This window comes from Carettochelys insculpta, chromosome 7, assembly GCF_033958435.1.
Source record: "Carettochelys insculpta isolate YL-2023 chromosome 7, ASM3395843v1, whole genome shotgun sequence".
NCBI lineage: Eukaryota > Metazoa > Chordata > Testudines > Carettochelyidae > Carettochelys > Carettochelys insculpta.
In genome coordinates this window covers 53,635,173-53,649,653 of record NC_134143.1, presented here as the reverse complement: position 1 = coordinate 53,649,653, position 14,481 = coordinate 53,635,173, and the positions used below count along the sequence as shown (strand labels likewise).

Sequence of the window (14,481 nt, the reverse complement as noted above, 5' to 3'; positions counted from 1 at the left end):
TTGTTGCAATTCTTTTTGGCTCCTCTGTACTTACAAATGGCAGTCTGTATTGAATATGAAATTGATCTGATGAAGTGGGTCTGTTCCACGAAAGCTCATCTCCCAGTAAATCATTTTGTTGGTCTTTAAAGTGCTACATGTCTGCTGTTTTGTTTTCTTGTGCTATGCTTGCATTCAGAGCATTTTAACAATAGTGCGAGCTTCTTTATGGATAACACGAGCTTGATTTGGCAAAGTGTTGAGCCTATGTTGAGATATTTAAAATTGTACAGGACTGAGTCCTATATTATTCACCTAAGAAGTCATACCAGTTCCATGGAATAAGATTCTTTTTTCCAGACCAAAGTTTTCAGGCCATTCAAGATCTTTAAAGTATTTATAGTTAAATACTAGTGTCAGTAGGCTTGGCAATAATGCTACCCCACTAATATTTTAGCAGATTGAGGAGCTAAATTTAGGGTTTGTCTACACTTGCCCCCAACTTCAAAAGGGGCATGGTAATCAGGGTGATGGGAGATTACTAATGAAGTGCTGTGGTGAATATGCAGCACTTAATTAGGCTAATTGTCCGCTGCAGCAATTTCCAACTGTCAAACTTTGAAGTGCCAGCATGCAAGTAGCTGTGGGCACTTTGAAGTGCCTGTGCTAGTTCAAAGTGCCTTTACTCAAAATTTTGGGGAGTAAAGGCACTTCGAAGTGCCCGCGGCTACATGGCATGCTGGCACTTGAAAGTTTGATACTTTGAAGTTGCTGCAGGGGAGAATTAGCCTAATGAAGTGCTGCATATTCACCACAGCACTTCATTAGTAATCACCCCTTACCATGATTACCATGCCCACTTTGAAGTTGGGGGCAAGTGTAGACCCAGCCTTAGAGCTTCCATCCTGCAATCCTTAACTACACAAACAAGGTCAGGTCATAGATATTTTAATACTGAACTTCAATAGACCAAATTCATCCTTAGTATGACTCCAATTTTATGTCCTATTCTCTTGTCCATCTATCTCTAAAACAGTGATTGATTTGTTTTAGGAACACCGTTCTCCTCTTTTTCCATCATTATATATAAATGCAAGCATGTCTTTTAAAGAGATTAAACAGTAAATACCTTGCTTTCAATGGTGTCACTCCAGATTTTGAACCTTCAACATCTGACCCATAAGAATGATCTAAAACCATTACAATTAGAAGGATTTGTACTATTTCTTTTTGATCACTAGTGTGTGTTTAAAGACAGGAAATATAAACACTTCTTAAAGACTCAACAATGAATACAGTGCATAACTTACTGTGACCATAACCTGAAACTTAATAAAAATATAATTGTTGTTTGGTAAATGAAAATGCAAATACTTTAAATTAGAAAATCTGTTTAATCTCTCTGTACTTTTTAATGTGACCATGCCAGACCTTCTAGGAGTCCATAATAAAAATAATTTTCTATACTATTTTTATTCTGCACCTATTGTATATTCCTTATAAAAGTGACTTGGAGATAAGCACAACACAATATAGAAAAATGTTATCAGGCACAGCATTATCAGCTGTGAAAAGGAACTTTTCATCACATTTTAAATAATACTTTCCTTGCTATTGTTTATCTGTTTCACAGTTCAAAGGGGTTATAATAATCTGTTTACTTGCTCTGTACTTTTTCTCTCACGGTGCATGCACGTGTTGATTCAGTTTTGAAAGGCTGCTGCTAAGATCTCTGGGTATTGTGTATTTGAAATCTAGTTTTATGTATTGAAAAAAAGCATTGATTCTTATATTAAGAATAGGAATTTTATAAAGATCAAGTATACAAATAAATACTATAAATACTTATATTCCCTAAAGGTAGAACTGTACATGATGAAATACATGATGACATTCACACCTTTTCAAAGAACAAGAAATTAGTAATCCAAAAATAGAGGCAACTAGATGGACACTGCATCATATGGTTCTAGATCATCAGTGCTGGAGGACCCACACAGAACCCCGATCTGAGTATCACATGGGTTCCTCCCCATGGGATGGTGTGCAAGAGGAAAGCCAAAGCTTTAGGTTCGCTAATCTTACACAAGGATTACATGGTTTAGGAAATCAAATTTTAGAGCTCCATTGAATGTAAACACTTATTAGCTAAGTCTACAGTAGAGCACAATTTCGAAAGGCTCCCTTTTGAAACAACAATTTGAAAAATCACCTTTCGAAATACAGCATCCACACACGAGCAGAAGCTGGCATTTGCAATTGGCCTTTCAAAAGGGTGCGGCACTCTTTGAAAGAGGGCATCTACACTGCCCTAAGTGCCCTTTTGAAAGAAAGGGCCAGGAAATGCTGGGGATGGGGTTACATGGCAGACAAGCCCTTCCAGGCCTGCAGCTAGTCGCCTCCTTAAAGGATCCCTCCCCAACAGCCTCGCCCTGCACACCACGAGGCCTGCGGAGCTGCCATGACCCCAGCAGATGCCAGTACAGACAAGGCAACATCGACCAGCAGCAGCAGCGTGAGCTGCTTTTGGCCCTCGCCAGCAGTGAGGTTGCCCTGCTGTCCTCAGCAGTGGCAAACACCCTCCATCTCCTGCTGGGGACTGCATCCCCCACAGCATGGCTATGGAATCCCTGGACCAGTGACTCCTCCGGCACTCCTCTGGGTTCTCCGCCAACTCTAGAGCTACCCCAGTTGTTCTGAGTGGTGGGAGCACCTGGTGATGGGGGAATGGGACAACTCCAGGTGACTCCAGAATTTTAGGATGCAGTGGCAGACGTTCCTGGAGCTCTGCCAGTGGCCATCCCCTGCGCTGCAGCATCGGGACATCCTGATGTAGCCTGCCCTCCCTGTCAAAAAGAGGGTTGTGATAGCTGTCTGGAAATTGGCCACCCTGGATAGCAACTGCTCCATGGGCCACCACAGTCAGGCCTTTGTCATGGAGGTTAGGCAAGCTCAGGCCACGCACCCACCGGGGGAGCGGGATCCCAGGAAAGGGGGCCCATCAGGGCCTGGGAGAGGCCTCGGGGGGAGCCCTGGGGGATGGGGGGTTGGAAGGGGCCTAGGGGATTGGGATCCAGTAGGGACCTTGGGGGGCAGGGGTTGGCACTCCCCGCATGCCCTCATGAATGTATATATCCTCCATTTCATGGAGGTGGTTCAGGCCATGAGTGCCATGCTCCTACAAAGGGTGATCTTTGTGGGGGACCTGGCCACAGCCATCACCAGCTTTGCAGCTCTCAGGTTCCTGAATTGCTTCAGCACCCTGGATGGGACCCATATACCAACCCATGCCCTGTAACACAGCGGGGGCCAGTATATAAACAGAAAGGGGTACTGCTCTTGAGTGCTCCAGGCTCTGGTGCACATCAAGGGCCAGTTCCAGGACATTTATGTAGTCTGGGCTGGCCACACCATGATGCACAGGTGTTTCATAACTCTGGCCTGTGCCACTGCATGGAAGCAGGGACTTGCATCCCCCAGAGGGAGGTACAACTGGGGGACACCATGGAGCTCCTGTGCATGGTGGCAGATGCTGTCTCTCCCCTTTAGGCCTGGCTCATTTGACCCTACAAGGCCACCCCAAACTCAGCCAGGAGCACTTCAAGTCCCAGCTAAACCACGGCTCAGGGCTGCTCCTGGTTGAGCATGCGTTTGAACAGTTGAAGGGCCAGTGATGCTGTTTCCTGGCACATGTGGAGGTGGCCTCCAGAACATCCCACAAGTGGTGGGTGTCTGCTGCACTCTCCACAGTTTTGCGGAGAGTAAGGGGAAGGCCTTCATCCAGGGGTTGGAGGGGCGGCCAAGTCCAACCGGGCTGCCAACAGCCAGCATCCATCCTTACCCGCCAGGTCCACTGGGATGGGTCCATGTACAGGAGGCCCTCTGCCAGCACTTTGCTCAGGAACCCCACTGATCACCCGCTACCCTGGCCACCCCCAGCAGTTCTCCCACACACTCCCCTTCCCCCATACTCCCCATCCTGCACACACACTACCCCTTCCCCATCTCCCCTGTCACTGCCACCCTGCACACTCTTCGCCACCCTCCCTCCCCCTGAGCACACAGGGAGGTGGAGAAAATAAAGTATATTCTGTTCAACTAAACTGTGCCATTTTTAACAACAACATAGAACAGAACCATATTACCATATGCACATGGGGAGGAGGGGCAAACTATTTACATTAGGGCAGGGGACATGGGTGCACCTCATGCGGGGGGTCCTTACTGCAGGGTAGGGGTGGAGGGCGTCAAGCCATGCCTTCCCTGGGATCCCTGGCCATCCCTGGTTTGGGGTCCCCGGCGGGGCTGTGATGGGGTGGGGAGGATGGGGAGGTAGGGCTGGGGGTCAGCCTCAGCAGCGGCTCAGCCTTGACAGGGGCCTTTGCAGGGAGGCTGATGGGGGCTGCCGATGGGGGCTGTGGAAGAGGGCAGCCAGGCCAGGAGCTCCCTGAAGTGCCCCCCACATACCTCAGGGTACCCATCAACTCTCCCCAGGCCGCCCGCCACCAGGTCGCCTCAGCCTCCACCAGGTGCAGGCGCAGCTCCATGACCTCGACCTGGTGCCAGATGGACGCAGTGAGGAGGATGTCCATTCTCCACCTCTGGCCCCTCTTGGAGTGGAGATTCCCTGGTCTCCATCTCTTGCCTCTGATGGGCTGTCTGGGACAGGGAGCATGCGAGGTTGTCCTGGCCCTCTGATGGCACAGCTGCAGGAATGGAAAAGAAGAGAGGGACAGGGCATGAATTGCAAACCCCTGCCCTGTGGGCCATGCTTGCCATCCACCCGTGGGCAGCAGATCCCTGTCCGACAGCAGGATGACCCTGAGGGATCAAGGAGGCAGAAGGGGTCCCCAGCCCCAGGGTGGCAATTCCGCCCCCTAGAAGCTGGCTCTGGTGCTATCCATGAAAGCAGGTACTGAAGGCCACTGGCAGTTGTTACGTCGTCCTGAGGGCCACATCCAGTTGGACTGTGGTTGGCCAGGGTCTGCAGGAAATGTTGGGGGGAGCCCCTCTGGTGGGTATGGAGCCCCTGCCTTCTGATCCAGGGTGTTTGCCCTGTCGGGTACTTCAGATCCACTGCCAAGGTCAGGGGATGCCCGGCTGGCAGAGGTGTGGCTGGAAAAAGCACATTGTGTATGTAGATGCTCCACACTCTCTTTCAAAACAAGGTCAAAGGTACTTGCTAGTGTAGACACAGTTATAGTGATTTATGAATAAGGTAGCAAAACTAAGCACAACTATGACATAGTTGGCAACACAGAAACTTGGTGGGATAACATGCATGACTGGAATATTTATGTAGAAGGGTACAGCTTGCTCAAGAAAGAATAGGCAGAGGAAAAAGGGAGGAGCTATTGCTTTATAAAAAACATACGCACTGGGAGTATGGTTGAGATGAATGTAGAAGATACATTTGTTGATAGCCTCTGGGGCTATGTCTAGATTGAAGAGATCTATTGGCTAAAGATACACAAACTGGGCAACGCATTTGCCTATCTCTTGCCAGCAGCTCTGTCTGGAAAGGCTTTCCCGACATTTGGCCATCTACATGGGGCTAAATGTTGGGGAAAACCCCTCTGCCGACACATCCCTTCTTCCTTGTGGAATGAGGATGACCGGGATGTCTACAGAAGGCTTCCAGATTGGCAGACATCTGTGGGGAGACAAAAGCCTGCCATCTAGACATAGCCAGGGTAAGGATTAAAGGAGGCAAAAACAAGGGTGACGTCACGGCAGGGGTGGATGAAGCTTTTACTGACCAACTAACAAAATAATCTAAGCTACAGGATGTGGTGATGATGGGGAACTTCAACTATCCACGCATCTGTTGGGAAAGTAACACAGCAGGGCACAGATTATCCAGCAAATTTTTAGAATATACTGGAGACAATGTTTTATTTCAGAAGGTGGAGAAAGCTACTACCGGGGAAGCTGGTCTAGACTGGATATTAATTAACAGGGAAGAACTGGTGAGAATTTGAAAGTAGAAGGCAGCTTGGGTGAATATGATCATGAAATTATAAGAGTTAATGATTCTAAGGAATTGTAAGAGGGAGAATAGGAAAATAAAGACAACGGAGTTCAAGAAGGCAGACTAACAAACTCAGGAAGCTGATACGTAAGGTGTCAAGGCAAGCAAGACTAAGAAGAAAAATAATTGAAGACCATTAGCAGTATTGCAAAGAGACATTATTAAGGACATTTCCAGCTCTGAAGAAGTGGGTCTGGCCCACGAAAACACATTACCTAATAATTTTGTTAGTCTTTAAAGTGATATTTTTTTTTTTTGTGAAGATACAGACTAACACAGCTACATCTCTCTGATTATTAAGGGTGCAAAAGCACACTACTCCACTGTGCAGGAAAGAGAGGAAGTATGGCCATCCTGATTTAACCAGGAGATCTTGAATGATCTAAACATCAAAAAGGAGTTCTACAAAAAGTGGAAACTACAACAAATAACAAATTACAAATTAAACAAGTAACAAGTATGTTGTTGCAAAATTAGAAAGACCAAACATAAAACAAGCTGAAATTAGCTATAGAAATGAACGGTAACAAGAAAACAACCTACAAATATATTAGAAACAAGAGGAAGACCAAGGAGAGAGTCGGACCACTACTTAATGGAGAGGGAAATAAAATAAAGGTGTGTCTACACATGCACAGTACACACATGCACAGTATTTCAAAAAGACAGGTCATCTTTCGAAAGAATGAAGGGAGTGTCTACACATGCCATGTGCTCTTTCAATTTCAAATCGAAGGAACGCAGCCCAGACTTAGAAAGCTGGACCCCAATCCCATACGGGAATAGTGCCACCTGTCGAAAAACAATGTCAAAAGCAGGCACATGTAGACGCTGCATGGCCCACTCTTTCGAAAGAGGAGTCCTCCACGACAGCACCCAGCCGGAGAGCGGAGACGCCCTGCCCTGCCAAACGGAGCTCTATGATCCACGCATCTGGCCGCTCTTAAAGCCACATGAACCCAGAAGACCTGTGGCAGGAAACTGAGAGCGGGCAAGCTGCGAAAGCATGAGCTCCGAGCAGCATGCCTGCTCAGCCGCTCCCAATGACAGTGACAGGCACATGGCCAGTGCCCAGCAGTCTCCCATGCCCCAGGGCCCCCCCCTCAGAGCCCCCACAGGGATCCCAGGGGTTCATCCCAGAAAAAAAAGAAAAGGGGCCCTCCTGGACAGACTGTGAACTCTGAGACCTCCTGGGCCTCTGGAAAGAAGAAGAGGTCCTCCGGTTGATGGGGGTTAAGGGGAGGAACACTGTTGCCTTTGCCCGCCTGGTCTAGGGACTGACCAGCCAAGGCCACCCAGAGCAGGCCCTGGGGCAAAGTGAAGGAGCTCCAGCAGGGCTATGCCTGGGTCCAGGTTGAGGCTGGGCGCTCAGGGGCAGGCCCTTCCACCTGCCCCTACTATCAGGAGCTACACCGCATCCTGGGGCCCTGGGACATCTCCCCACCCACAGCGGTCCTGGACAGCTCAGCAGACCAGCCTGAGCCAGAGGAGCTGGAGGAGCCAGAACCAGCCAGCCCGAGCCAGGGGGCAGACACCACCCTGGACTGGTCCAGTGAGGAGAGTGATCTCGTCATCAGCATCCCCTCATGGTCGTCCAGCCAGGCCATGGGGAGCTGGGCATCCCCGGAGATCATTGAGATCCCCCTCAGTAAATGGACAGCAGGGCCAGCACCCCAGTGGGCAGGGCAGGGGTGATATCCCTGCCAGTGCACTGGGCACAGGCCTGGAGGCCCAGGGCCAGGCACCCTGGCTGGCCATAGTCCTGAACACACCCTCTGCACCCACCTGCGTCACCCAGCACCCAGACCTGTGGACAGTTCCAGGCACCCAGTTGCCCAGCGGGATGTCCGTGGGCCAGCCCACACCCTGGGATGGTTCCACCTGGGAGGGAAGCCCTGTGTGCACTTGACACCACAGGGATGCCATGCCCACCATGGCCAGGCCCCAGAGGCTCAGGGGAGGTGGGGCCTTGCAGGGACAGAGTTCTGGGGGGTCGGGGGGGAATGGAGGATGAGGTCCTGCAAAGAGACTGACATGCTATCCAACACCCCTTCCAGGTGCAGGAAGCAAGGGCCCACACAGTCCATCAGCTTTGGTGGTCCCCGAGAGCCCCCCAGAGGCTTTGGACAGGGGCCAGGCACCTCCAGAAGCAGCAACACACCGAGTGCGCAAACGGAGGTCGCAGTGGCACAAGGGGGATGACCCTGCCAACCTCTGCCAGGCAGAGCTCATGGAGCACTGCCTCCGGCTGGAGGAGACCGACTTGGTGTGGCAGAGGGAGGACTGGGACTGGCTCTTGTCCCATCTGGACACCATCCATGGGACTTTGCAGGAGCATGTGGGCAATGTGGCCTGGCTCCTGGCCCTCCACACACCCCCAGCTGCCAATCTCCTGAGCCCCCCGCAGAGCCCCCCTCAGAAAGGTCTCCCCCAGTGTCCCCTGCCCACCCCAAACCCCCCACAGAGTCCTCCACCCCACTCCACACTGATGCCCCTTCTGCCATCCCACCATGCCCCTACCTTCCAGTGCTACCTGCACCATCCCAGCCCCACTGTGGCACTCGCTCCTGGCAGGGAAGGGGATCCCAGGGCTGGCAAGGCTCTCAGCCCACAACCCCCTTGCCCGAGTGACCCTCCCAGTTCTGGCCCCCTCCGCACCTTCCGCCAAGTTTAGGCTCCCCCCGCCCACAACATACAGGGATGTCCCCCCGCCACATTGTAAATAGTTGGATATTCAATACCACAATTTTTTATGGTTATTGTTGATAAAGGTTTTTATTGTGCACCAATGCCTGTGTCCCGTGGTCCCATGTGGGGGAGGCATGGGTGCAGTGGTGGTGGTGGTGCAGGTGGTGGTGGGGTGGATGTATGGGGGTATGGTGAGGGGTGGGTATTGGGGGTGGTCAAAGTGGCCCTGGGGCAAGACTTACAAGAAGAGCCTCCCGGATCCGGACACCATCACGGTTCACCTAGTGGCTGGCAACAGCAGCCAGCTGCTCAAACCCCATGGTGGCCTCAGCTGCCCACCCCTGGATGCAGGCATCCCTCTTTCCCTCCACTATGTTGTGGAGGATGTAGCAGGCGCCCACCACTTGTGGGACAGTGTGCACCCCCACCTTGACGCAGGCAAGAAGGCACCACCACTGCCCCTTGAGGCTCCCAAAGGCCCGCTCGACCAGGTGCCAGGCCTGGTTGAGGTGGGTGTTGAACGCTCCCTGCTGGGGTTGAGATCCAGTTTATGTATCATCCCCCGCTGTGGTCCGGGGCGCGGATGGGGATATGGGTCCCATCTAGGGCCCTGAAGCAGTTCAGGAACCCCATGGCAGCAAATCCGACAATGGCTGCATCCAGGTCCACAACTTGGACAACCCTGTGGAGTGGAAAGGCACTGAGCACACGGACCACCTGTGGGGTGGGGACAGGAGCACTCATGAGGGTGTGCAGGGTGCCCCAGGCCCTTCCCCCAGGCCTCCCTCCCAGGCACCCCCCGCCCACCCCCTCCCTCCCAGGGCACCCTCTCTCCCCAGCCCCACAGCTAGGACCCTCCCTCTCAGTGCACCCTTCCCTCCCCAGGCCACCACCCAGGCCCCCCTCCATGGCCCCCCACCCCCTGGTGGGTGCATGCCCAGGCCTCCTTACCTCCATGATGAAGGCCCCAACCATGGCCTTTCTCACTCCAAACTGATGTCCCATGGAGTGGTAGCTGGCTGGAGTGGCCAGCTTCCAGACAGCTATTGAGACCCTCTTCTCAATGGAGAGGGTGCACCGCATCCGGGTGTCCTGGTGCCACAGGGTGGGGGTGAGCCACTGGCAGAGTTCCAGGAAGGTCTGCTGGCACATGCGGAAGTTCTGCAGCCACATGTCGTCATCCTACTCCCCTATGACCAGCTGCTCCTACCACTCGGAGCTTGTGTGGTAGCTCCACAGATGGCAGAGCACCTGGTGGGGAAGGATCAGGGGAGCCCAGTGGTTGGGGTGTCTCCCTCTCCCCCCTTGAGAGCTCCCCTGCCATGAGCTCCTGGGTGGCCTCCTGTGCAGGACCTAGCAGGGTGCTTGCTCCCTGGGTGACAACCTGGAAGGCTTCCAGGTGCTGCTGCTGCTGCTGTGGGTCCACGCCTGTTGTGCCTTGGTCTGTGAGAGTGTGGCTAGTGCTCTGCAGACTTTTTGCTGTGCAGGCTGGGTGTGTCTGGAAGGGGCTCTTTAAAGGAGCACCTTGCTGTTGCTAGTCCAGCCAGTGATCCATCCACATGCTTTCCTGGCCCCCTATTTTGAAGAGGAGCACTTGTGTGCGTGGACGCTCTGCTTTTCCTTCCAGGGCAGCCCCTTTTGACGTTCCCCGGTGATAGTTTGATGTTGAACATCGACACCACCAGCCGCAGAGGATGTGTGGACAATTAACATTGAAGTAGCCTATTTTGATGTCGTTACTTCGAAATAGGCTACTTTGACATAGTGTCCTCACGTAGACGTAGCCAAGAAGTAATTCTTCCATGCTACTCTGAGGTGATTAGGCCTCAGCTGGAACATTGTGTCCAGTTCTGGATACCATGTTTCAAGAAAAATGTGGACTAATTGGAGAATGACCAGAGAAGAGCACACAGATTACTAAAGATCTAGAGAACGTGATCTATGTGGGAAGATTGAAGAGAGTGGGTTTGCTCAGTTCCGAAAAGAAGACCAAGAGGGGACATCATAATAGCTTTTAAGTTTCTAAAAGGTTGTTACAAGGAGGAAGAAAAAATATTCTCCTTAACATCTGATGATAGGACAAGAAGTAATGGCCTTAAATTACAGCAAGGGAGATTTAGATTGGCTATTTTAGGAAAAAAAATCCTAATTGTTAGGGTGGTTAGGCACTCGAAAAAATTGCCTAGTGACGTAGAATCTCCATCATTGGATATTTTTAAGAGTAGGTTTAATGAACCCCTATCAAAGATGGTCCAAATGGTGCTTGGTCCTGCCAGCAGAGGACTGGGCTTGGTGATCTCTCTAAGTTCCTTCCACTTGTAATATTCAATAGATGTCAGGAGAGTGAAAAGTCATGCCTACAACGCCTTCACTTACTCTTTTTTCACAGTTTTAACAGTACCAAGCTCCATTCTGCAAATACTAGCAAGGGTGCTGCTTACTGTTTTGTGTAATTCTAGGGGTTTCAGTAATTGGGATTACAGGAACAGACATCAAAACTGAAGAAGAAAAGAAGCAGGGTATGGGGCTGGTTGTGTGATTGACTGGTCATTTTGTAACTCTGGGTGTTTATAACTCTAAAGTTCTATTGTACTATATTAGCCCTTGCTTCTTAAGATTGGAGCCTGAAAATATATTTTATACAGCAAAAACAGGAATGGGGCTGGAGGAATCCTACCTAATTTAGCTTTGTCATATGAATATACCACTCCCTCAATTTGGTCTCTTCATTTTTGTTTTTGTTCTAACTTGGGCCCCAGTCCTGTAAGCTGATCCAGTCAATCTGTGCCCAGGCAGAACTCCATTGACCTCCCCAGTGTGATACACAGGCATAAGGGTCTGCCCACCTAGATTACCTTCTAGTTTCCAGGCTTTAATATCTTAACCTTAATGCTAAAATTCTGGATTTAATTCTCTATGACTAAAAAAATAAAAAAAGAGTGAATAAGGTAAGTACGAAAAAGAGAAAGTAGAATTTGCATGTGAAATCCTCTATTGGCATATGTATTGTAATTTTAACTTCTCATTTACAAGTTTTGTTGACCTTTGTATGAAACTGTATATAAAATCTCATTTCCCTCCATGGACATATTACTAAACTGTGTCATTAAAATTGCATTGTACGTTATTTTATGGGAACCCTGTTACAGCAAATTTCTGTTGCCACCAGTAGAGCAGATTTTGCTGTTCCTGTAATCCATTAACTTCAGTGTGGTTGGCCTGAGGTGTAATTGGGAACAGACTTTGATTCCTTATTCATCTATAGCTCCAAAACCACAATTTTTTATTACTGTGTATTCCTGAAAACATAAATAGAAACGTTTGCTATTTTAACATTGCAAGATCAGTTTTATTATTCAAAATGTTTATTTGAGTAGGGGCCAGAGGACCTCATGTGGCAGTACTGGGTGCCATGCAAACATAAAATGACATGGTCCTGATCCTGCTGAGGTCTAGACACTTCTTATATTTAAGTCTGAGGCCCAAAGTCTGCATGAGCAGAGGAGTCTAAATGTCCATGAGTTAACTGACAACACCTATCCTCATCCTCTATATTCTGCTGTGCATGCCAAAGCTGCTAGGAGTGACTGGTGACCTATCCCATGCTTTGTACAGCACCATGTGTACCAACACTTCCAAGGCATTGCCTAGTACTGGACTGTCTGTCTTTGTGCTCCTTATAGTGCTGTGCACACCAACACTGCAGGGGAACTACCCAGTGTTCCCATACTCCATATAGCACTGTGTGTGCCAATGTTGTGAGAGCACCGCCGGTGACCTGTCCCATGCTCTGTACAGCACCATGTGCACTGATGCTTCTAGGGCATTGCCAGGTGACCCGTCCTCATCCTCTGTATACTGCTGTGCATGCCAAAGCTGCTAGGGCACTGCCTGGCAACCTGTCCCCATGCCCTGTATAGCTCCATCTACACCAGTGCTACAGAGGCAGTGACTCATCCCTGTGCTCCATGTGTGCCAATGCTATGAGGCTACTGCCTGGTGACCCATCCCTGTGCTCTGTGCATGCTGATGCTGTGAGGGCACTGCCCAGTGACCTGTCCCTGAACTCCGTACCGTGCTGTGTGTGTGCCGATGTTGCCCTGGTACTTTCCAGTGTCCCCATGCTGCTTACAGCACCAAGTGCATCAACGCTGCGAAGGCACTGCCTAGTAGTGACCCGCCTCTGTGCTTGTATGTGCCAGTTCTGCAAAGGCACTGCCCAGTGACCTGCCACTGTTCTCTGTACACCACCGTGCATGCCAACATTGCACGGCCCTTGCCTGGTGACCCGTCCCCGTGCTCCGGACAGCTCCGTTGCTGCACGGCCATTGCCTGGTGACCTGTCCCCGTGCTCCGTACAGCGCCGTGCACACTGACGCTGCGAGGGCGCTGCTCGGTGACACCCCCTCAGTAGGATGACAACGAGTACGAGTCGCCCATAGTGAGAAGTGCAGGCGCGGCCCCTGGAGCCCAGCGCCATGGTCACCAGCTGGGAACTACATTTCCCAGGGGTACTTGCGGCGCTCCCGGAAGCTGGAGTGTCGGGCGGTAGTGCGAGGGGGCGCGGTGATTTGTGGGAGTGGCGGCGGCGGCGGTCTCCATCATGGCAGCTTCCATTTCGGGCTACACGTTCAGTTCCGTCTGTTATTACAGCGCTAACAGCAGCGCGGATCACGTAGGTGTACGGGGCTGCGCCCAGCTCCCCGCCGAGGAGCTGCTGGGGTGGGGCACGAGGTCTTCCCCGCACGGACCCTGGGGGCTTCAGGGGAACCCCCCCCGCTTTCTTGCCCTGGGCCTAGCGCCCCTGCCCGTCCCGGTCACCCTCGCCTTACCGCTGCTCTGGAGCGGGGGCAGGTGAGGAGAGTAGCCCGGGCCGGATCCGGGCCTGGGTGGAGTGGAGGGCTGTAGGGGAAAAGGAAGTGGACGGGTTTATTTGGGAGAGGGGTGCTGCGCGGGGCTTGGGTCACTAAGTCTTTTGCTCCCTTACCCGGGTCTGCTGGATCGAAGCAGGTGTACAGGGAAAGGGGGGAAGTACAGCCGGACCTTTGGTCCTACACTGGGTAGAAGGCATTGAAAGTGTTGTCTGCTGTGGCAAACCAGACTTGCTGAATCAGTCCTGCAACCAGGGATGATTGTGTCTCTTGTTCCAGTTCTCCTTTAAACTCTGGCCTGGATGCTTTTAGCGAGTGCATCTCATTCCTCATCTTTTCTGACCTGTCCCTGTTGAAATTAACCATATGGCTAGCATGATGCCTTAAGTCACAGAAGTGTCTTTGTGGGTGGTTAAAGTGAACGTTAGCATCCAAAAGCTGCCTAAGATCTTGAGTTTATGACTCTAACAAGCCTACTTTGCTCTTAAGGTGTGCTTGTATGTGCCAGTCAGTGTTTTCTTCAGTGTGCGTCATTTCTCTTTCTTGCGTAAGATCATTTGGGCATACATAAATAATTCTCAGTCTACTTTCATTGTAAAATGTATGTATGGGTTGAACTTCTCTAATTTGGAACTTTTTTCTCTGGCAGTATGTGTAATCCAACATGATTTTAGATAACCAGATGACCACTTACGAGCTGTGTGACTAAGTTTCCTGGGGTCCCATAAAGTTTATTTACAGCCACCACTTCTGGATTCAGTGCTGTTTAGCTCTAAATTACTCCTCCATGTCTTCTAACAGCTTAGTAAGTGGTGGAAGTGTTGGTAAGGTGCTAGACAGTATTGACCTTTTGTGGTCCAGCAAATTCTCTCATTCGGCCCTGGTCAAGTGTCAAGGGTGCTGAACAAGAGA

The 14,481-nt window shown here is 50.8% G+C and overlaps 1 protein-coding gene across 1 annotated transcript in view; it reads left to right on the top strand.

Annotated features, from left to right (window-relative positions):
* The first annotated feature begins 13,286 nt into the window (after positions 1-13,286).
* Positions 13,287-14,481, top strand: part of ABRAXAS2 (abraxas 2, BRISC complex subunit) — a 35,331-nt gene continuing 34,136 nt past the window's right edge. Inside the window, exon 1 of the mRNA XM_075000490.1 lies at positions 13,287-13,373. Within this exon, the coding sequence (XP_074856591.1) occupies positions 13,302-13,373 (72 nt within the window). The 5' untranslated portion in view covers positions 13,287-13,301. The remainder of the gene's footprint in view (positions 13,374-14,481) is intronic.